The 22,044-nt window shown below is 47.0% G+C and overlaps 1 protein-coding gene across 4 annotated transcripts in view; it reads right to left on the bottom strand.

Annotated features, from left to right (window-relative positions):
• LOC142567822 (uncharacterized) overlaps nt 1–17,488 on the bottom strand; it is a 91,897-nt gene extending 74,409 nt beyond the window's left edge. For all 4 annotated transcript variants that reach the window (XR_012825245.1, XR_012825246.1, XR_012825244.1 and 1 more), the window contains exon 1: nt 16,265–17,488. Coding sequence is in view for 1 of the 4 variants with exons in the window: in XM_075677971.1 (XP_075534086.1) it covers nt 16,265–16,994 (730 nt within the window). In the remaining 3 variants the exon portion in view is untranslated. The remainder of the gene's footprint in view (nt 1–16,264) is intronic.
• Between the last annotated feature and the right edge of the window lie 4,556 nt (nt 17,489–22,044).

Raw genomic sequence — 22,044 nt, 5'->3', positions numbered from 1 at the left:
AGAATCTTGACGTCGCTACCTATCTCCAGCACGCCGAGGAAGCCCGACAGCTCGCCCGCCTACGTATCAAGAACCAGCAGCGTACCGACAGCCGACACTACAACCTCCGACGACCGTGTTTGGGTATGGACCCCGATACGCCGACGAGGACTGAGTGAGAACCTATTGCGACGCTATTTCGGACCTTACAAAGTCATCCGACGTATTGGCGCACTGGACTATGAGGTCGTGCCAGACGGCATTTCGCATTCACAGCGGCGCCGCGCACGATCTGAAGTGGTCCACGTGGTTCGTCTTAAACCCTTCTATGGACCCTGACGAACTTTCCTTATTTTGTTGTTTTCTTTGCTACGAGTGCTTCTTTATTTCTTTCGTTTGTTTGCAGCATTGGGTCGATGCTTCTTAAGAGGGGGTATGGACGCGTGTACTTATATTTATCGGGAAACCACGTTTAGCCGCCTAACAAATGTTATCGCACAGCGCGGGACGCGTCTGCATGTATCCGAAGTTTCTGGAAAGTTATCGATGCTTCTATCCGCTGTCTGTTGTCGCCGAACCTTGTGTTATCTGATTTTCAAAAGCGTGGCAGTTTGGGCGAGTTGGTATGTCATAACTGTTTAAGGCTAGTAGCGCCGCTCAGGACGAGCAAAAAAGGTAAGAGGTAGGGGTAATCAAAGGGAGCGGAAAAACAGGGTGAGCGCTAACTTCCAACTGAGGTTTATTTCGTGACACAAGACTACTTATACATTCGCAAACCATGTGACATCAACAAAGTGTTTCGTCTAGCTTTGCCTCTCAGTGCGAACGGCTTTCGCAGGCTGGTTATCCCGTGTCCCTACAAGTGTCAATAGCAGAACGAATTCTTAGACAGTGTAGAAAAGACAACCAGCACGCAGATAATCCTGTAACTACTCGGGGTAGGACTAGCGTCATCCCTTATATTCACACCGTCTCACATATTCTTAAGAAAATCGCCCAGCGAGCGAATGTTCGTGTAGTATTTTCTGCCCCCAATAAGCTCATGAGGATTTGCAAACTCACTAATCCGAATAAGGTAGCTCCTCTTTCCTGCGACAAGAACCACAAAAATAAGTTTGTTAATTGCGCACATTGTGTTGTTTATTCTTTTCCACTCAAGTGCGGAAAACGTTACGTTGGTCAAACTGGCCGATGCCTGAATGACAGGCTGCGCGAGCATGGTTACAATGCCAAGAATTGTATTACAGCTGGGGGGTTTCTCGCGCAGCACTGCAAAACGTGTGGTTGCGAACCTGTCTTAGAGGAATGCGTCATCCTTGGTCGCAGTCGTAATCAGCTCACAAGAGAAATCATCGAAGCAAAGGCTATCATTGGTCTGGGCCATGCATGTGTTAGCTCGCCCTCATTATCATTATCAAGAAATGAATTGGCGTATCTCCGACTGCAGCCACAGGCTGTATGAATGTGTTGCCACTTGATTGCTATCGGTTTTCTTGCTTGGTTTTTTTTTGTTGATGTCACATGGTTTGCGAATGTATAAGTAGTCTTGTGTCACGAAATAAACCTCAGTTGGAAGTTAGCGCTCACCCTGTTTTCCGCTCCCTTTGATTACCCCTACCTCTTACCTTTTTTGCTCGTCCTGAGCGGCGCTACTAGCCTTAAACAGTTATCTGATTTCATCGCGTGACTCGAATGTTGTAGAACTTTGTGGAAGGCATGCGGGTCCCAACGATTAATCTGGAACATTCGATGACTGCTGTATAAAAGCCGACGCACTTGACCCGCTGATCAGATTTTCGACGATCGCCGACCGTGTTCGCCGCTATCGTTGTGCAATAATTGTAGCCTATTTTTGTGGGCAGAGGTTCGCCCAACAAAAGTTAGTTTTGTCTTTCACAGTATTTGTTACTGTGTTCTTCAATATCACCATCACGTGACAATATGAGGTTATCAAAATACACAAATTTGAGTTTTAGGTTTCCATATAGTGACATCACGGATTTCTAACCTACAAGTTTCACATGTTTGGATCATTCTTACTTCTAAAAAATAATCAAATACACAAAGTAGAGTTTTTGGTTTTGATAGAGTGACATTGCAGATTTTTAACGTACAATTTTACATGCTTGGGTAAGTTTATACTCCAGAAAAGCAAGTTAGCAAAATAGACAAAGTTGACTATTTTGGTTTCTACAGAGTGTCATTGCAGATTTCTAACATACAAGTTTCACGTGCTTGGGTCATTTTGTCTTCCACAAGATAATGTTATCAAAATCGACAAAGTTTAGTTTTTGGTTACATTATAGTGACATCGCAGATTTCTATCCTACAAGTTTCACATGTTTGCATTATTTTGACTTGCAGAAAATAATATATCAAGATACACAAAGTTGAGTTCTTGGTTTCTATAGAGTGACATCGCAGATTTCTAACCTAGAAATTTCGCATGCTTGGATCATATTATCTTCCAGAAATTACAGTTCTCAAGATGCACACAGCTGACTGTTTGTTTTCTATAGAGTGACAGCGCAGATTTTTAACCTACAATTTCAGATGCTCGGGCCACTTTATCCTCCAGAAAATAAAGTTAAAGATAGAAAAAGTTGAGTTTTTATTTCTATAGAGAGGCATAACAGATTTCTACAAGTTTCACATGCTGGGGTCATTTTCTCTTCCAGAAAATAGGGTTATCAAAATACACAAATTTGAGTTTTCAGTTTCTATAGAGTGACATCGCTGATATTTCACATACAAGTTTCACATGTTTGGGTCATTTTGTCATCCAGAAAATAAAGTTAGAAAAATAGACAAAGTTGACTTATTTCGTTTCGACAGAGTGACATCACCGATTTCTAACTACAAGTTTCGCGTGCTTGGGTCATTTTATCTTCCAGGAAATAAAGTTATCAAAAAACACAAAGTTGTGGTTTGTCTTTTATGCAGTTACATCGCAGATTTCTCATGTACAAGTTTTATGTGCTTGGGTCATTTTGCTTTCCATAAAGTTATCAAAATACATAAAGTTGAGTTTTTGGTTGCTAGAGTGACTTCGCAGATTTTCAACGTACAAGCTTCACATGCCTGCTTCATTTCATCTAGTAGAAAATGAAGTTATAAAAACATAAAGTTGAGCTTTTTTGTTTTTATACAGTACCTTTGCAGATTTCTAATGTACATGTTTCAGAAGCTTCGGCCACATCATCTTAAAGGAAATAAAATTTTCAAGAAATACAAAGTTGAGCTTTTTGTTTCTACAGAGGGGCATCGGAAATTTATAAGGTACAAATTTCGCATGCTTCGGTCATTTTATCTTCCAGGAAAAAAAGTTATCAAATAACACAAAGTTGTGGTTTTTATTTTTATACAGTGACATCGCAGATTTCTAATGTACAAATTTCACGTGCTTGGGTCATCTTCTCTTTGAGAAAATAAAGTTATAAAAATACATAAAATTTACTTTTTTTGTTTCTACACAGTGACATGGCCGATTTCTGATGTCCAATGTTGTGGCCTTGGATCATTTGGTTTTCCAGAAAATAAAGTTTTCAGAGTACACAAAGTTGAGTTTTTGGTTGCTATGGAGTGACATCGCAGATTTCTAACGTACAAGCTTCACATGCTTGGGTAATTTATGTTCCAAAATATATATTTATCAAAATAAAGTTGACTTTTTGGTTTTAAGAGTGAGATTACAGCTTTCTAACATAGAAATTTCACATGCTTGGGTTATTTCCTCTTCTAAATATGAAGTCATAATAACACAAAATTGAGCTTTTGTTTCTGTACAGTAAAATCGCAGATTTCTAACGTACAAGTTTCACGCTTGCGTCATTGTATCTTCCTAAAAATAAAGTTTTCAAAACACATAAAGTTGAGTTTTTGCTTTTATGAATGACATCGCTGATTTCTAACGTACAAATTTGACCTGCTTGGGCCATTTTATCTTCCAGAAAATAAAGTTATCAAAATACACAAAGTTGAGTTCTTGGTTGTTATAAAGTGACATCACAGATTTCTTATGTACAACTTTCACATGCTTGGGTCATTTCCTCTTTCAGAATACAAGGTTATCAATATAAACAAAGTTGATTTATCGGTTTCTATAAGTGACATCGCAGATTTCTTTGCTTAAATGATATTGCGCGACATAAAAACGACACGGACGTGAAAGAAGACGACACACCAAGCGCAAACTTTCAACTAAGTTTATTGTGCCACTGCGTCAGATTTCTAACCTACAAGTTTGACATGTTTGGATCATTTTATCTTCCAAAATATAATCAAAAACACAAAGTTGAGTTTCGGGTTTCGATAGAGCGACATCGCAGATTTTTAACGTCAATTTCACATGCTTGGGTTAGTTTATCCTCCAGAATATAAAGTATCAAAATAGACAAAGTTGAGTTTTCGGTCACATTATAGTGACATCGCAGATTTCTAACCTACAAGTTTCACATGTTTGGATTATTTTGTCTTGCAGTAAATAATATATCAAATCCACACAGTTGAGTTTTTGTTTTCTATAGAGTGACATGACAGATTTTTAACTTACAATTTCACCTGCTTGGATCATTTTATCTTCCAGAATATTAACTTATCAATATAGACAAAGTTTAGTTCTTGGTTTCTACATAGTGACATCGCAGATTTCTAACGTACAAGTTTCACGTGCTTGGGTCATTTTCTATTCCAGAAAATAAAGTCAATAAAATACACAAATGTGAGTTTTTGGTTTCTACAAAGTGACATCGCAGATTGCTAATGTACAAGTTACGCATGCTTGGATCATTTTCTCTTCCTCAAAATAAAGTTCTCAAAACACATAAAGTTGAGTTTTTGCTTTCATGAATGACATCGCTGATTTCTAACGTACAAATTTCACCTGCTTGGGCCATTTTATCTTCCAGAACATAAAGTTATCAAAATACACAAAGTTGTGTTCTTGGTTGCTATAAAGTGACATCGCAGATTTCTTATGTACAACTTTAACATGCTTGGGTTATTTTTTCTTCCATAATATAAGGTTATCAAAATACACAGTTGAGTTTTCGGTTTCTATAGAGTGACATCGCTGATATTTCACACACAAGTTTCACATGTTTGGGTCACTTTGTCATCCAGAAAATAAAGTTAGAAAAATGGACAAAGTTGACTTTTTTCGTTTCTACAGAGCGACACTGCCGATTTCTAACTGCAAGTTTCGCATGCTTGGGTCATTTTATCTTCCAGGAAATAAAGTTATCAAAAAACACAAAGTTGTGGTTTTTCTTTTATACAGTTACATCTCAGATTTCTCATGTACAAGTTTTATGTGCTTGGGTCATTTTGCTTTCCATAAAATAAAGTTATCAAAATATATAAAGTTGAGTTATTGGTTGCTAGAGTGACTTCGCAGATTTTCAACGTACAAGTTTCACATGCCTGCTTCATTTCATCTTGTAGAATATGAAGTTATAAAAACATAAAGTTGAGTTTTTTGGTTTTTATACAGTAACATTGCAGATTTCTAGTGTACATGTTTCAGAAGATTGGGCCATATTATCTTCAAGGAAATAAAATTTTCAACAAATGCAAAGTTGAGTTTTTTGTTTCTACAGAGGAACATCGGAAATTTATAAGGTACAAATTTCGTAAGCTTGGGTCATTTTATCTTCCAGGAAAAAAAGTTATCAAATAACACAAAGTTGTGGTTTTTATTTTTATACAGTGACATCGCAGATTTCTAATGTACAAATTTCACGTGCTTGGGTCATCTTCTCTTTGAGAAAATAAAGTTATAAAAATACATAAAATTTACTTTTTTTGTTTCTACACAGTGACATGGCCGATTTCTGATGTCCAATGTTGTGGCCTTGGATCATTTGGTTTTCCAGAAAATAAAGTTTTCAGAGTACACAAAGTTGAGTTTTTGGTTGCTATGGAGTGACATCGCAGATTTCTAACGTACAAGCTTCACATGCTTGGGTAATTTATGTTCCAAAATATATATTTATCAAACTACATAAAGTTGACTTTTTGGTTTTAAGAGTGAGATTACAGCTTTCTAACATAGAAATTTCACATGCTTGGGTTATTTCCTCTTCTAAAAAATGAAGTTATAAAAACACAAAGTTGAGTTTTTGCTTGTGTACAGGAATATCGCAGATTTCTAACGTACAAGTTTCACGTGCGTGGATCACTGTATCTTCCAAAAAAGCAGTTATCAAAATACACAATGTCCAGTTTTCGTTTCTATAGATTCACAACGCAGATTTCTAATGTACAAGTTTCACGCTTGCGTCATTGTATCTTCCTAAAATATTATCAAAACACATAAAGTTGAGTTTTTGCTTTTATGAATGACATCGCTGCTTTAGAACAGTTCTACCGCGGGCTGCCAGTAAACATCAAGTATTTGATTCAGGATAGGCCAGGCGTAGACACTATCATGAGAGCGGCCGATCTCGCTGAGGAGTACGTAACGCGCCGTGCGGACGAAGGCAACGAAGCCTCTAAGAAGGAGATGAATAAATACAGACCCGACAAGCCAAAGCGATGGTCAAAGTCGAGTAGGTATAAAACAATGGAAAGGTCAGATTCGGTGAAAACTAGTGACGAGGACAGCGAGGGAAAGAAGGAACCACCCGAGCGGAGTGCAGAAACGCAGAAGGAAAAAAAAAACTTTCGAGGCAAAAAAAGAAAACAGTAGTTTGCTACAACTGCCAGCAAACGGGGCATATCTCAGCACAATGCGTTGGCGGGCTAGTTGGTGCGAATCCATGAATACTTTGTTTAGCGCAAAACGACACACACAAGAAAGACGACCAGGACAAGGCGCTACTCTCAACTGACATCATTTTATTGCGTTTATTGCGTTGAATTTATTGCATTGAATTTTATTGCGTTTAATTTGGTTTTTTGGATTCTGTCGCATGAGTGCGCTCTTGGGATCGGATGTTGTTGGTGGCTCTACCGCATGGTGCTCACTGCGCATGTTCCTCTGGTTTGAGCTGTCTATAAAGGAGTGACGCAATAAAATGATGTCAGTTGAGAGTAGCGCCTTGTCTTGGTCGTTTTTCTTGTGTGTCGTTTTGCGCTAAACAAAGTATTCAGGGGCATATCTCCGTGGGGTGCAGAAATGCCAAACTAGTATTGATGTCACTAAGTAGTAACGTAGAAAATCTGAACTTGCTATAGCCATACATTAGAGGCCTCGTGGTAAACGGCAAACCATGTCGAGTGCTTCCCGACTCGGCAGCCACAATGGACGTGGTGCACCCGTCGTACGTAGCGGAAGGCCAGTTCACGGGAGAATGTGCTTCGATAAGGCAAGCCGTAGATGACTCCAGTGTTTGTCTGCCTGTGGCCAAGATTCGTATCGAAGGCCCTTTTGGAGTACTGGACACTGAAGCCGCCGTCTCGGCACATCTCCCGCCGCAGTATCCGTATTTGTTTTCTAACAAATCAGAGGATTTGCTACGACGCAAGGGAATCGGGTTTAGTGAGGAAACAGTGCAAGCCCTAACTCGTTCCAAGGCAGTGTACGAATGTCCAGTGGTGGAGGAAACAGGTTTGACGGAGGATTCGTCAACCAGGACAGGCCTATATGGCATAATGCGGAAAGTACGCCAGCTAACGAAAAGGTCATGAAAGCAGCAGAGCATGAAATGTCTCGCGAGGCAGGATGCAGAAAGTTATTGAACGTAAGCCCTGCCACAATGATCGCTGAGCAGGAAATGCGTAAGGCACGAAGCAATGATGATGATTACTATGACAGGACGGCTCGCACGCGACGCTTTGAAGTTGGGGAAAAGGTAATAATCCTGAAACCCTCGTTGAATAACCGACCTGAGGAGATGCCTGTCGACTTTCCAGAGTTAACAGCAGTGACGGAGGCAAAAAACATTCACGAGACCATTGACAAGTTAGTAAACAGGTGGAGTTGAATCCCAATGAAAGGGCCGAACTGAGGGAACTCGTGTTTGAATTTAAAGACGTATTTTCAGACACACCGGGCAGGACTACTGCGATCGTTCACGATATCGAGTTAACCTCGTCGGACCCAGTTCGTTCGAAAGCTTATCGCGTTTTGCCTCGTCAGCGTGAAGTCATGACCGCAGAAATAAACAAGATGTTAGAGCTAGGTGTAATCGAGAAAGGAGAGAGTGATTATACGTCACCTCTTATCTTAGTTGAGGTCCCAGGAAAGGAGCCGCGCCCATGTATCGACTACCGCAGGCTCAATTTAATCACGAAGGACCGGGCTTATCCAATACCGCATATCGAGGAAAGGCTTGAGAAAGTGAGCAGTGCTAATTTCATCTCCACGCTCGATTTAGTCAGAGGGTATTGGCAGGTTCCGTTGACCGAGAGGGCAAGTAGGCTTGCGGCATTTATTTCCCCGATGAGAACCTTTCGTCCAAAAGTCCCGAGCTTTGGATTGAAGAATGCGTCATATTGCTTCTCTAGCCTTATGGACCAGGTGCTACGAGGAATGGAGGACTTTGCACTTCCGTATCTCGATGACATAGCCATCTTTTCTTCATCATGGGCCGACCACATGCAACACCTGCGAACCGTGCTGTGTCGTCTACGAGAGGCCAACATAACTGTTAAGGCTCCCAAATGCCAATTAGGGCGCGCGGAGGTAGCTTATCTAGGTCATGTAACCAGTGGCGTAGCTAGGTCCTCTGGCAACCGGGGCCCATAGGTCTCCTGTCACCCCCCCCCACCCCAGGTGTAGTGGAGGAACGCGAGGATATCAACAAGTTCCGGGTGTCTTCAGACGTATGTGACACACCCCCCGCTGGCCCCTTTCACCCGGGGCCCCCAGCCCCCCTGTTGCTACGCCACTGCATGTAACATATGCAACACCTGCGGGGGGGGCAAGGTCATCGTCGGCCTTCCGAGGTTAAACTGACCGCAATAGACAACTTCCCGCAACCACGCACCAAGCGGGACATCAGATCATTCCTTGGCTTGGCAGGTTATTACCAAAGATATATCCCGCGGTATTCCGAGATTGCGAGCCCTTTAACGGATGCTCTCAGAAAAACAGAACCACAAACGGTAAAGTGCCATGACGCAAAAGAAAAGGCTTTTAGTATGCTGAATAACGAACTAACGAGTCAGCCAGTGTTGAACGCGCCCGACTACTCTAAGACATTCATTCTTCAGTGTGATGCCAGCGACAGGGGTATGGGGGTGGTGCTCTGTCAAAAGAGAGATGACGAGAAGGAACACCCTGTAGCGTAGGCCAGTAGAAAGCTTTCAGTTCGTGAGGAAGCATACAGTGCATCAGAAAAGGAATGCGCCTGCGTAGTATGGGCGGTGCAGAAGCTAGCTTGCTATATCGCTGGTTCAAGATTCACCATAGAGACTGACCACTGTCCCCTCACATGGCTGCAGTCCATGTCTACGAAAAACGGTCGTCTCTTGCGCTGGAGCTTGGCTCTTCAACAGTACAGCTTCGATATTCGCTACAAGAAGGGTAAGCTCAACGGCAATGCCGACGGTTTGAGTCTTTGCCCCTTGAGCAACGAAAGCCTCATGCTCACCCGGGTTTCCGTGGCATTTTTACGTTCGTTCATACGTTTTTCCGAATTCATATGTTTTTCAGAAGTGAAGCCGATTGTTAGCTGATTTTAATAACCACGTCCTAACGCCTCCAAGAAATGGCTGTTTTTAGTGTTCAGGGGGGAGGACGCGCGTACGGAATGGGGAAGGTGTAGCGGGTTTTCTTTTTATTTTTTTTAAAGCCGGGGTGTGTCTTGGGGGAGGGTGGCCTTGTGCTCGCTGCTTTGTGGTTGTGGGTCCGGCACTGTTCTGGGGTGATTGCTTGTCCAGGCAGGAGACGAAAAGTTGCGAGACCTGCTTGCAAGACCAATTTCACCGGACCGGACAAGGAAGAAAAGTCACAAGAGCGCAGCGAGGACTGATGACCACTTCCACGAATCTACCTGCTACGAACTAAGGGTTCGTCACCTCTAAGAGGAATTCTGCTACCGAAACGCCGATCCCTCGTACAGCGGCTGCAGGCCCCTACACGTCAGGATCTTCCTCCACCGCCGGAGATGCTGTTAGGGTTGGCGTCTGACACCACGTGTTGAAAGGAATTTCAACCGACCATCTTACACTGCCTCGTCGAAATGAGGCGTGACTTCGCCTGCTATTGTGGGCGTCCTGATCCACGTGCAGAAAGAACTTTCTCTCACCCGACTTTCTTGCACCAGACCTCATCGAAATGAAGCGTGAAATTCGCCATGACCGTTTCGAGTGTCTGCCGGAAGCCCCGCAGTGTAGAGGCCTCTTTTGTGTGTGTATGGGTATGCGAGTTTAGAGAGATTCTTTTCTCGAATTGAACCTAGAGGAGAACTTCCACGATGCCGCAACGCGCAGAAGAGGCGGACAGGCGTCTACAATTCCAGGAGGCGGGACGACTTCTAGTAGTTAGCTACAACTGCGCCTCCTCCTCTATAACCAGAGGAGGAGGGGCCCTCTTTCTGTGCTGGTCACGTGACGTCGACGGAAACAAAATCCCGCCCACGATTGTAGAGAGCCTATTTAAGGGGCTCTGAAATGTACTTTTAATCACTTCATGCTCTTCTCATTTTCTTTCATTTACCTTTGAATAAACCGTGCAAGTTTCGCACAAGAAATTGTCTCGCCCTTGCTTGGTCGCCATGGTCTACCGGATGCCTGCAGCCCGCCGACAACGCCACGCTATCCAATAAGTAACGTCGGTCGAGCTTCGATAGGCAGGCGCCGCTACTTTTCGGCAGCAGTACGATACGCTACCCCGGAGTACGCAACAATGCCCTACATGAAGATCCAACCACTGGGCACCTCGGATTTTACCTGACGCTATTGAGGATACAGGAAAGGTATACAGGAAAGGACATCGCCCGTTACGTCAAGACATGCTGAGACTGTCAGCAACGCAAGACACCACCGGCAAGGCCAGCGGGATTACCACAGCCGATCAAGCCTCCTTGCCGAACTTTTCAGCATATCGAGATTGATTTGGTGGGACCATTTACGACATCAACATGCGGAAATAAGTGGATCGCCGTGGCGACGGGCTACCTCACCCGCTTCGCTGAAACTGAAGCTCTGCCAAAGGTAGCGCAGCCGAAGTGGTGAAATGTTTTGTCCAGAACATCCTGCTGCGACATGGTGCGCCAGAAGTCCTCATCACCGACAAAGGAACGGCCTTTACAACAAAGGTAACCCAAGCCATTCTGCAATACAGCCAGACAAGCCAGAGGACGACGACTGCCTACCACCTGCAGACGAATGGTCTCACGGAGCGCCCGAATAGGACCCTCACCGACATGCTAGCAATGTACGTCGATGTCGAGCACAAGACCTGGGATTCTGTCCTGCCGTACGTAACCTTCACTTACAATACCGCGGTGCAAGAAAAAACCCAGATCACGCCGTTCAAGCTGGTTTACGGCAGGAATCCGACAACTACTCTCGACGCCATGCTGCCGTACGTCTGCGATGAAGTGAATCTTGACGTTGCAATTTACCGCCAGCGTGCTGGACAAGCTCGACAGCTTGCTCGCCTGCGGATCAAGAACCAGCAGGGGACCGACGACCGACACTACAACCTTCGACAATGCTACGTCGAGTACCAGCCCGGCGACCGTGTTTGGGTTTGGACCCCAATTCGCCGACGAGGACTTATAGCGCACTCGAATATGAGGTCATATCAGATGGCATTTGGCTGTCACAGTGGCGCCGCACACGACCTGAAATAGTCCATGTTGTGCAACTCAAGCCATCCTACCAGTACTAATCAACTTTGAGACTTTGCGTGGCTGACGTTTGAAGTTTTTTCACTTTCTTTTCGTTGTTTTGTTACTTTTCTTTATTAAGTGTCCTTTGGTGTTTCACTCTCTTATATGTTTGTAGTATCGGGACGATGCTCTTTAAGAGGGGGGTATTGACGTACGTGTACTGGTTCATCTTTATCGGGCGACCCCGTTTCACCACCTAACAACTGTTATCGCACAGTGCAGGACGCACCTGCATGTATCGGAAGTTTCTGGAATGTTACCGATGGTTCCATCCGCTGTCTGTCGCCGAACCTTGCGTAATCTGATTTCATGTATGCATGACGCGAATGGCGTAGAACTTTATGGAAGACACGTGGGTCCCAGCGATTACTCTGGAACATTTGACGACTGATGTATAAAAAGCCAACGCACTAGACCCGCTGATCAGATTTCCAATGATCACCGACTGTGTTCGCCGCTATCGTAGTGCTCTAACTTGCTTTTGTGGGCCCAAGTTTGCTCAATAAAACGCTAGTTTCACCATTCACCGTTTTTCTTTCTTCACCGTCACTACCACGTGACACTATAGAGTGACATCGCAGATTTCTAACGTACAAGTTTCATAAGCTTGCACCATTTTATCTTCCAGAAAATAAAGTTATGAAAATACCCGAAGTTGAGCTTTTGGTTTCTATATAGAGTGACAGTGCAGATTTAAAAAATTAAATTATGGGGTTTTACGTGCCAAAACCACTTTCTGATTATGAGGAACGCCGCAGTGGAGAGCTCCGGAAATTTCGACCACCTGGGTTTCTTTAAACGTGCACATAAATATAAGTACGCAGGTGTTTCCGCATTTAGCCCCGATCGAAATGCGGCCGCCGTGGCCGGGATTCGGTTCCGCGACCTCGTGCTCAGCAGCCCAACAGCATAGCCACTGAGCAACCACGGCTTTTTTTTTCTTTATTGCCTGACTTTGACAAAGAAAGAACAGCAACAGCAATACACAAAACATAAAAGATACAATTAACACGTCGTACTGACATAAACAGCCTGGTAGGCTGTTTTCGCCACATTAAAATTCATTTAGAGCCATCAATGGCTCCACCCTTGACAGCCACTCGGGGGTATCGCCACCGGCCTTCAAAATTTCAACAAACCGATGCACAGTTTCACGGAAATAAATTCGCGTAGGTCGTGCGTCGGGATCGCAGTAGTACCCTGCCATTCGAGAGCGCCAAATACTGTGGAGGCCAATTAACATTATTAAATCAAACAGAAAATCACCCTCGTTAATAATGGGTAGATACCGTATTCCATGAGGGTCTAGGGGAAATTGTTTCTTTAACGTTCTTTGTAGTACGTCCCCCAAAAAATACCCCTCTTCAACAATGAAGAAAAACGTGATCTATTGTTTCTGGTTGTTTGCAGATAAGGCAGTGAGATCCTCATGGAAGAAATAAGCCCTTTTCCTGTAAAAACATTTTTACTGGCAACGTTCCAGTGTGTACCTTTAAAAAAAAAAGGTTGTTAATCCCTGGCGCAACTTGCATTTTTTTTTTCTTTTTACTCTCTTTAACACGTCCCTACCAGGGCCTCCACTGTACAAGGCTCTGTACATTGGCTCCGGCAGAACAACGTCACACATATCCTTGTACAATTTTTTTCTTTTTGACAGTAGATGAATATTCGTTTGAAAACCTCGTTGCAAGGAATCGTACACTTGCGACAACATCTCTAAGATATCCAAAAATGCCTCCCGTGAGTGCTTCGGTTGAAACAACAAAGTCTGGCAACGCGCGCCCGAGCCTTACTTGGCATGCGGTGCGCAAAAAAGGATCGCCGACGTCGCGAAGGAAAAGAAACCTGTTAACAACCTGCCGCAGAAAAAAAGGTGTTCCAGGCCCCAATCCACCATTCTTGACTCCTCTGAACAAATTTGTTCGGCTGCCCCTTTCCCATTGCGCATCCCACACGAAAATGGCGAAAATTCGATGCAGCTTCTGTACATTGAGCCTTGCACAACGTAACACCTGCATTACATACCACAGCCTACTAATAAAGAACGGATTGCACACGGTAGCTCTAGCAAAAATAGATAAGTTCGTTCCTTTCCGCCTTTCCACGTGTATCATGCGTTTGCGCTGTCCAATATGTCGCGCTATCCCGGTAGCATCCTATAGAGGTGCTCCCAAGTACTTCGTTGGGGTCGTAACCCAGGACACGTTTGCAAAGCGGTCGGGCGTCGATTGCCGTTCTCCGTGCCAGAGCCCCAGTGATTTCGCTAAGTTCACTCTGCTGCCTGTGACTTGGCAGAAGTTCTCTACACATTTAATAGCCTCAGTTACACCTTCCCTACTTGTTGAAAAAACCGCCACATCATCCGCATATGCCAACAGCTTGACTTCCGCTGCTTGCAACCGAAAGCCAGGAATTGTTTTTTCACGATGTTTAAGCACATCGCCTCTATGTAGATGCAAAACAAAAGAGGGCTGAGTGGACAACCCTGGCGTACCGACCGCTGCACGCTAATGGGTGCCCCCAGACTGGTTAACGATCAATCTCGTCGTGCAGTTCCGATACGCCAGGGCGACACCCTCGCGAATAACAGAACCAACGTTAACATGGTCTAGTATGCAAAGCAAAATTTCATGCGCGACACAGTCGAAAGCTTTTTCAAGGTCTAGTTGCAAGATGGCCACGCGGCTATTTGTAATATCGCAGCACTCCAGCACGCATCTTGCTGTGTGAATATTAGTCGTAATAGATCGTCCCTTAATCCCGCACGTTTGATGCGGTCCAACGATTTCCTGGATTACTGACTGTAATCTTCGCGCTAAAACTGCCATATAAATTTTGTAATCCACATTTGTGAGTGCGATTGCCCGGTACGCTGTTACTTGTCGTAACTTCTCTGCTTCGTCAGTTTTGGAGATTAAGACAGTGTGTGATCTTGCATACGACGGAGGCAATTCGTTAATTTCGTAAGCTTCATTAAACACTAACGTCAATATTGGCGCGATTCCACGCTTAAAAGCTGTGTAAAACGCCGCGCTTAACCCGTCCGGTCCTGGCAATTTACCAGGATTTAAATTGTCTATCGCCGTTTCTACCTCTGATTCGGTTATTGGCAGCTCTAACCTATCCTTCTGCTCATCGTTGAGTCGCGGCAGTGCCCCAAGGAACTTATCCTTAAACGTGTTCGTGTCGGCAACATGTAAAGCGAACAACGCCTGATAGTACTGAAAAAGTGCACGCTTAATATGTTCGTTATCATCCGATAAGACGCCTCCCCATTCTATGTTGTCTATGTGATTTCGACGAGCGTGGGCTTTTTCAATTTCGAGCGCTCGTTTAGACGGCGTCTCCCCAGCAGCTACATGTTCCGCTCTCGCCCGGACCAGCGCACCAAGGTAACGCTCCTCTTCTATCACTTCAACTTTTTGTTTCGTTTTCCTAATGTCATCGATCCATTTACCAGGCGGTTCGCATTCTTTCTCGAGCAGTTTTGCAAGCATAGACCTTAGATTACGTTCATTTAGTTTCTCCTCGTACGCCATAGAACAAGACCGCTCTATTGCTTTTAAGTTGTTCCTTACAAAGCTCCCACTGTTGCCATGTTTTCAGTTCTTTATTCGGCTCTATTTTGCCGATTTCTTCAATTACCGCACGGTTGAAAGCATCGTCTTTAATCAGCTTGTTATTTATCTTCCACAGTTCCCAGCTAAAAGCACTGCCACGTTTTTTTTTATTTTTTGCCCCAATCCCGCACTCTACTAAACATTGGTCTGAGAAAGACACCGGCACTACTTGATAACTGTTGCATTTTGGAGTCACGTCCAGCGTTACATAAATGCGGTCTAGACGGGCATGAACTGCACGCTGGAAATGTGTGTACTTCACACCACCCGCGCCTTGGATACACTCCGCCACATCCTCAAGGTTCCATTTGTCTATGATTTGCGACAGTACCTCAGTACTTGCGTCCCTGAACCCCCGATCACTAGCCTTATCACAAGCACTCAGGACACAGTTGAAGTCGCCCATGATAATCAGCTGTTTATCGAAACTGAGACGCTGCTCAACGCTTCTAAAGAAATCGACCCTAATTTCATTCACATTTGGTGCGTACAAACATAAAACACGCCATTCTGTATCGCTCAGTCTGAAATCGACAGCAACACACCGACCTGACAAGCACGAGAAATCAGCATGCACGACCGGCCAGAGCCAGCAACTTCTTAATAAAATGGACACAACCAACAGATATGCCGATGGCATGGCTTACAATAGCATAGAATCTAGACGTGAAACGTCGCAGCATGCTCCCGGTCTCTTCCTCACCGTCAACTTTTGTTTCCTGCACGGCCAATATATCAATGTCGTGCTCCGTTAAAAGCCGATACACCTGACTTTGCTTTTTCTTTCCTGCCAAGCCCCTGACGTTAAGTGTAGCTACCTTCAACAGAGATGCAGGAGCCATTTTCGCAAGGAAGTGAAAAGGCCGAGAGCATCGTGCTTACCCTCCGCGTCTAGCGCGTGGCTAGACGCCATCGTTGATGCCGGAGCCAGCCCGTGCAGGCTCCGAACCTTGCACCGTAGACGTGCTGCATCGCCGGTTCGCCTCTCAGACGAAACGTTAGGTCGCTGGCGGAGACTGGCACGCCTGGCTTGAGTTGTTTTTGCTGGCGGCTCCTCGACGCTAGTGGCTGCCCCCTTATCCCCTTCGTTGCCGGTGTGGCCATAAGGGCGCTTGGCTGGCGCGGAGACGCTGACTGCGCGGCCGCCGCTCGGGTCCGCGTTCGGCGAGCTGTTCGCTGGTTCGACGACCCTGCGTGCCGGAACGCTCTTCCCATTCTCCGAAGCCTTCGCCCGAGACGCAGGCAATTTCTTCTCCTCGGGGTGCGTCTCTCCGTTGCTTGACTTGGTTGTGTCACCGCTGGCAGGCAATTCCTTCTCATCGGGGTGCGTCTCTCCGTGGCTTGACGTGCTTGTGTCACCACTGGCAAGCCCCGACGGGTTGGTCATTCCTGCTGGCTTGCCCACTTCTTCGGCTCCTTTCGCTGCCTCTTCCGCCTCGTCGACGTCCATCAGCAGCTCCGTCGACTTGTCTTGCAATGCCGGCTCCGTAGCCACCGCATCTGTGCGGACGCAATCGCTGTCGACGTGACCATAGCGTCTGCATTTTGAGCACCGCGGCACCTTGCATTCACGTCGAGCATGGCCCGTACAACGACAGCGTAGGCACTGCATAGGCCGCCCAGGCGCCACCACAAGGGCCAACTCTCCTGCAACGCGTAGCTGGTGAGGTAGGTCATCGTCCTTCAAACCGGGTTTCAGCTTCAGGAGCGCGGTCCTCGTTCTGGACCCTTTCTCCTTGACGCCTGAGACACGCCAACGCTCCCGGGTCTATTCGGATACGTTGCCGTAAGCAGCGAGAGCCGTCCGAATGTCGTCGTCCGCCACGCCGTGCAACATCCAGTGCAGCCGTAGTTTCACCTGATGGTCATCTGGATCGAAGATAATGCAGCGGCGTCCTTTTACTTGCAGTCCCTTGAGAGCGGCCAGCTTCTCAGTTGCTTCGGTGCTGTTGAGAGTCACCGCCCAAACATGGTTGACTTGGTACGCCCCCAACGCCACCACGTCGGGAAGCGCACCAGCGTTGGCTAGGGCGTCGCGGAAATCCTCAACCCGGTAGGGCCTAACTCGTACGTAGCAGTGCAAAAAAACGGTGTTAACCACAACACGTCCGGTGGGCAATGTAGGCAAAATGATCTCGTAGTCCTAAAAAGAAATTAAATTATGGGGTTTTACGTGCCAAAACCACTTTCTGATTATGAGGCACGCCGTAGAGGAGGACTCCGGAAATTTCTACCACCAGGGGTTCTTTAACGTGCACCTAAATCTAAGCACACCGGTGTTTTCACATTTCGCCCCCATCGAAATGCGGCCGCCGTGGCCGGGATTCGATCCCGCGACCACGGCGGGTTTCTCGTAGTCCTGACCGTTGTTACGTTTCGCCTACGACGCGCGGTATAGCCGGCGCGGATGCAGCGGACGCCGGGGCTTCGTTCAAAGCGGCGGACATTTTGGCCCGTTCGGCGCCCCCGCTACGCCTCCCCGCCAAGCGCGTCCAGGCATGTTCCAATGCCACGTGTCTTCGTGTGTGCGTGTGTGTGTGTGTGTGTGTGTGCATGTTGGTGCCCACGCTTGTCAAAGCGCGGCAGCCGGGGAGAGGAGCTCCCCCAACTGTGAAGCGAGGAGGTCTGATCGGCGCCGGCCCGGCGGATGCGTCACCTACTCGTCTCAACGTGTCTCTCAGCATGTCCGTGCCCCGCGTCACGTGCGCCTCTGACGAGACGTTCCTTCTTGCCCTCAACTGCGAGAGTATAAAAGCAGCTGCCCCCGGACGCCAAGAGAGAGGCTCCGATTTCATCCGTCGAGTAACGTGCTCACCCGTCTCTCCACTTCGGTCGACCTGACCGGCCGCTCTTTTGCGATGCTAGAATAAACAAGTTGTTCTGTTAGCAGTCGACTCGTGCTTTGCCGGGACCTTCGGATGCTTCCAGTTGTGCCCCAGGCCGCCAGGCCAACGCTACCCTTGGGGCTTGCAACCCGATTGCAACAACTGTCTGCCAGCGGTGAGATCGCGACAACGGAAGCCAGCAGCGAAGATATGCGGTTGACTGTATGCTGAGCAGCACAACGACCATCCGGGAGCAGTGCAACAAGGCCTGTGTGATGACTGGTTGCCTGCAGCGGAACGACTGCGCTGGATTCTTGGCTGCGAGGTTTGGTGAGTGCGGGACTTTCTTCTTCTGAGTTTTGCCAGGCTTTTGTTAGTGTCAGAAACAGAGCTGGTAATTGTGGTTGTCGTTGCTGCCGGGTTAGTTCGCGGCAAGACAATAGTAGGCAGTAGAGAAAGCAGCATTCAGAGCAGCCATGGATTTGAAGTCGTTGCGCAAACCGAAATTGTTGGAGCTTGCAAGAGAGTTGGGTCTGGATGTCTCAGACAAACTCAGAAAACCAGAACTGCTAAGGGCTATTCTTGAGTTAGAAGCTGAGGATGACGAGCTGTCGGAATGCCTTGAGACCATTGAGGAGAGGGCAAAAAGAGAGGAGCGCGAACTTAAAGAACAGAAAGAGCGAGAGCAACAAGAAAAAGAGCGCGACCGTCAACACGCTTTGGAAATGAAGCGTCTCGAGATAGAGATGGAACGCGCTCGTAATGGAAGTCAGGCACACGGTGCAGGAGAACGAGTATTGTTCAAAATGACTGACCTGATGCGGCCGTTTAAGCTTGGAGAGGACATTGGTTTGTTCCTGGTTAACTTTGAGCGAACGTGCGAGAAGCAGGGGTTCTCTCGGGAAACGTGGCCACAGCGCTTGCTCACTTTGTTACCCGGCGAGGCGGCCGACGTAGTCGCTCGCTTGAAGAGAGAGGAAGCAGAGGATTTCGACAAAGTGAAATCGAGTCTGCTAAAAAAGTACAGGCTGTCAGCGGAGGCGTTCCGTCGGAAGTTTCGGGAAAATGAGAAAGGCAAAAGTGAGTCATATACAGAGTTTGCCTACAGGCTTATGTCAAACATGCAGGAGTGGCTCAAAGAAGAGAAAGCGTTTGGTGACCACGAGAAAGTTCTGCAGTGTTTCGGGCTGGAACAGTTTTATAGTCGGTTACCTGAGAACGTGCGGTACTGGGTCTTGGATAGGCCAGACGTTAGTACGGTGGCTAAAGCCGCCGAGCTAGCCGAGGAGTTTGTGACGCGTCGGGCTCGCGGAGCTAAGGACGGTCAAAAGGGTGAATTTGGCTCCAAGTTTGAGAGGCCGAAGTTCACACCCATGAGAGCAAGGGGGGACACACGTAGTGCGGATGCGAGTGAAAGTCCGACCGAACGTAAGGAGACGGCGGCAGCCGAAGCCGAACGCAGAAAGCGGCTCGAGACTAGGCAAGTGCGCGTGTGTTATACGTGCCAGAAGCCGGGTCACTTTTCGGCGCAGTGTCCGGAAACAAAAACAAAAGTCGTGTTTCTGTCATTATGCAGCGCTGACGAAAACATGAAGCTTCTCGAGCCTTACATGCGAGACCTCCTCGTGAACGGGAAAGAGTGCCGAGTGCTTCGCGATTCCGCAGCTACGATGGATGTAGTTCACCCCTCTTACAAAGAACCCGATATGTTCACGGGCGAGGGCGCATGGATCAAGCAAGCCGTAGAAGCTCATAGCGTGTGTCTGCCCGTAGCAAAAGTGCTTATTGAAGGACCTTTCGGAGCACTCGAGACGGAGGCCGCAGTGTGATCTATGCTGCCCCCCCACTACCCGTACCTATTTTCGAACAGGTCCGATCACCTCCTGCGCGAGAAGAAGCTTTTGTTTGGTGAGGCTAGCGTTCAGGCCTTAACCAGATCGAAGGTTCGGGAGCTCGCTGCAAAGGCGGTAGTTGCGGGGCCGACGTTATCGAACAATGAGAAAGGGTCAGAGGCGCAGCAAGCTGATATTCAGAGCACGTCCGAACTGAATAAAATTGAGCCTGTAGCGTTGAAGGCACCAGATACTGGAGAGGGAATGCCCGACACGGGAAAGTTAGAAGAGCTATCCGCAGATTTGCTCATCGCGCCTACGTCAGACGGACTTAATAGGTTGCTAAAAGTCAGCCGGTCGGCTTTGATAGCCGAGCAAAAAAAGGATGGCAGCCTAGAAAACATACGCTGCATTGTCAAGGAAGGTATCGCCAAGAAAAATGCTCGTTTTGTGGAAAGAGGTGGGGTCCTGTACCGGAAGTATCTAGACCGCAGGGGAGTGGAGTTCGATCAGCTGATCGTTCCTCAGTGCTACCGTCAGGATCTGTTGCGCTTGTCGCACGGGGGTTCGTGGTCCGGACACCTAGGAGTTAAGAAAACTAAGGACCGTCTCTTGCAAGAGTACTATTGGCCAGGGTGTTTTCGGGACGCAGACCACTTCGTGAGGACACGTGACACCTGTCAGCGGGTGGGCAAACCAGGGGACAAATCGAGGGCACCGTTGAAATCGGTACCTATCATTACGGAGCCTTTTAGACGGCTCGTTATTGATACAGTGGGACCTCTGCCGGTAACAGCCACGGGGTACAGACACATTTTGACTGTGATCTGCCCAGCGACAAAGTTCCCTGAAGCAGTGCCGCTTAAAGAACTCAGCTCAGTTGAGAAAGTCAATGCACTACTGTCCATATTTGCGCGAGTTGGTTTTCCTGCGGAAATCCAATCAGATCAGGGCACAGTGTTTACTAGCGCTTTGACGACAACTTTTCTCGAAAGGTGTGGGGTAAAGCTGTTACACAGCTCGGTGTACCACCCACAGTCGAATTCCGTTGAGAAGCTCCACTCCGTCATGAAGCGCGTGTTGAGAGCATTGTGTTTTGAACAACAAACGGACTGGGAGCTGTGTCTGCCTGGGGTGATGTTTGCATTAAGGACCGCGCCGCGTGCGGCTACGGGGTTTTCGCCAGCTGAGCTGGTGTACGGTCGCTCGCTTCGGTCTCCGCTTCGCATGCTTCGAGAATCGTGGGAAGGCAGGGGCGACGACCCAGTCGTGGTGGAGTACGTGCTTAGGCTCCTCGAACGCTTAAGAAGGGCACAGGAGTTGTCAGGTGAAGCAATGGCAAAGGCCCAGCAGAGGGCCAAGGTTTATTATGATCGGACCGCCAGGGCCCGTCGTTTTGAGGTGGGCGATGAGGTCATGATATTGCGCACATCGCTAAAAAACAAACTCGACGTGCAGTGGGAGGGCCCAGCACGAATTGTTCAAAAACTGTCGGACGTCAACTACGTGGTGAGTATGCCAGGAAAACGGAAAGCACAGCAAGTTTACCACTGTTATCTGCTCAAACCCTATAAGCAACGGGAAGCAGTGGTGTGTATGATGGTAAACGTTCCCGAAGAGCTTCCGGTCGAGCTTCCGGGACTAGGCTCAGTGACGAACAGGGAAGACACCGATCAAGTCATTAGTGACTTAATCAGTAAAGCACCGCTGTCGCCTGAGCAGAAAACCGAACTACACCAGCTCTTACAAGAGTTTCAAGGTCAGTTCTCTGAGAGGCCTGGTAGGACTTCTGTCCTTACTCATGATATAGAACTTAACTCCCCAGAGCCAGTACGATCCAAGGCGTACCGGGTGTCACCCCGCCAGCACGATATTATGGAGGCTGAGGTAAAGAAAATGCTACAGCTCGGCGTTATTGAGGCGGGTGAGAGTGATTATACCTCCCCTTTGATTTTAGTTGAGGTACCGGGCAAGGAACCTCATCCTTGCGTCGACTACCGCAGGC

Source organism: Dermacentor variabilis, unplaced genomic scaffold (assembly GCF_050947875.1).
Source record: "Dermacentor variabilis isolate Ectoservices unplaced genomic scaffold, ASM5094787v1 scaffold_14, whole genome shotgun sequence".
In the NCBI taxonomy this organism is placed as follows: Eukaryota; Metazoa; Arthropoda; class Arachnida; order Ixodida; family Ixodidae; genus Dermacentor; species Dermacentor variabilis.
This window is presented reverse-complemented; position numbering and strand designations above follow the sequence as displayed.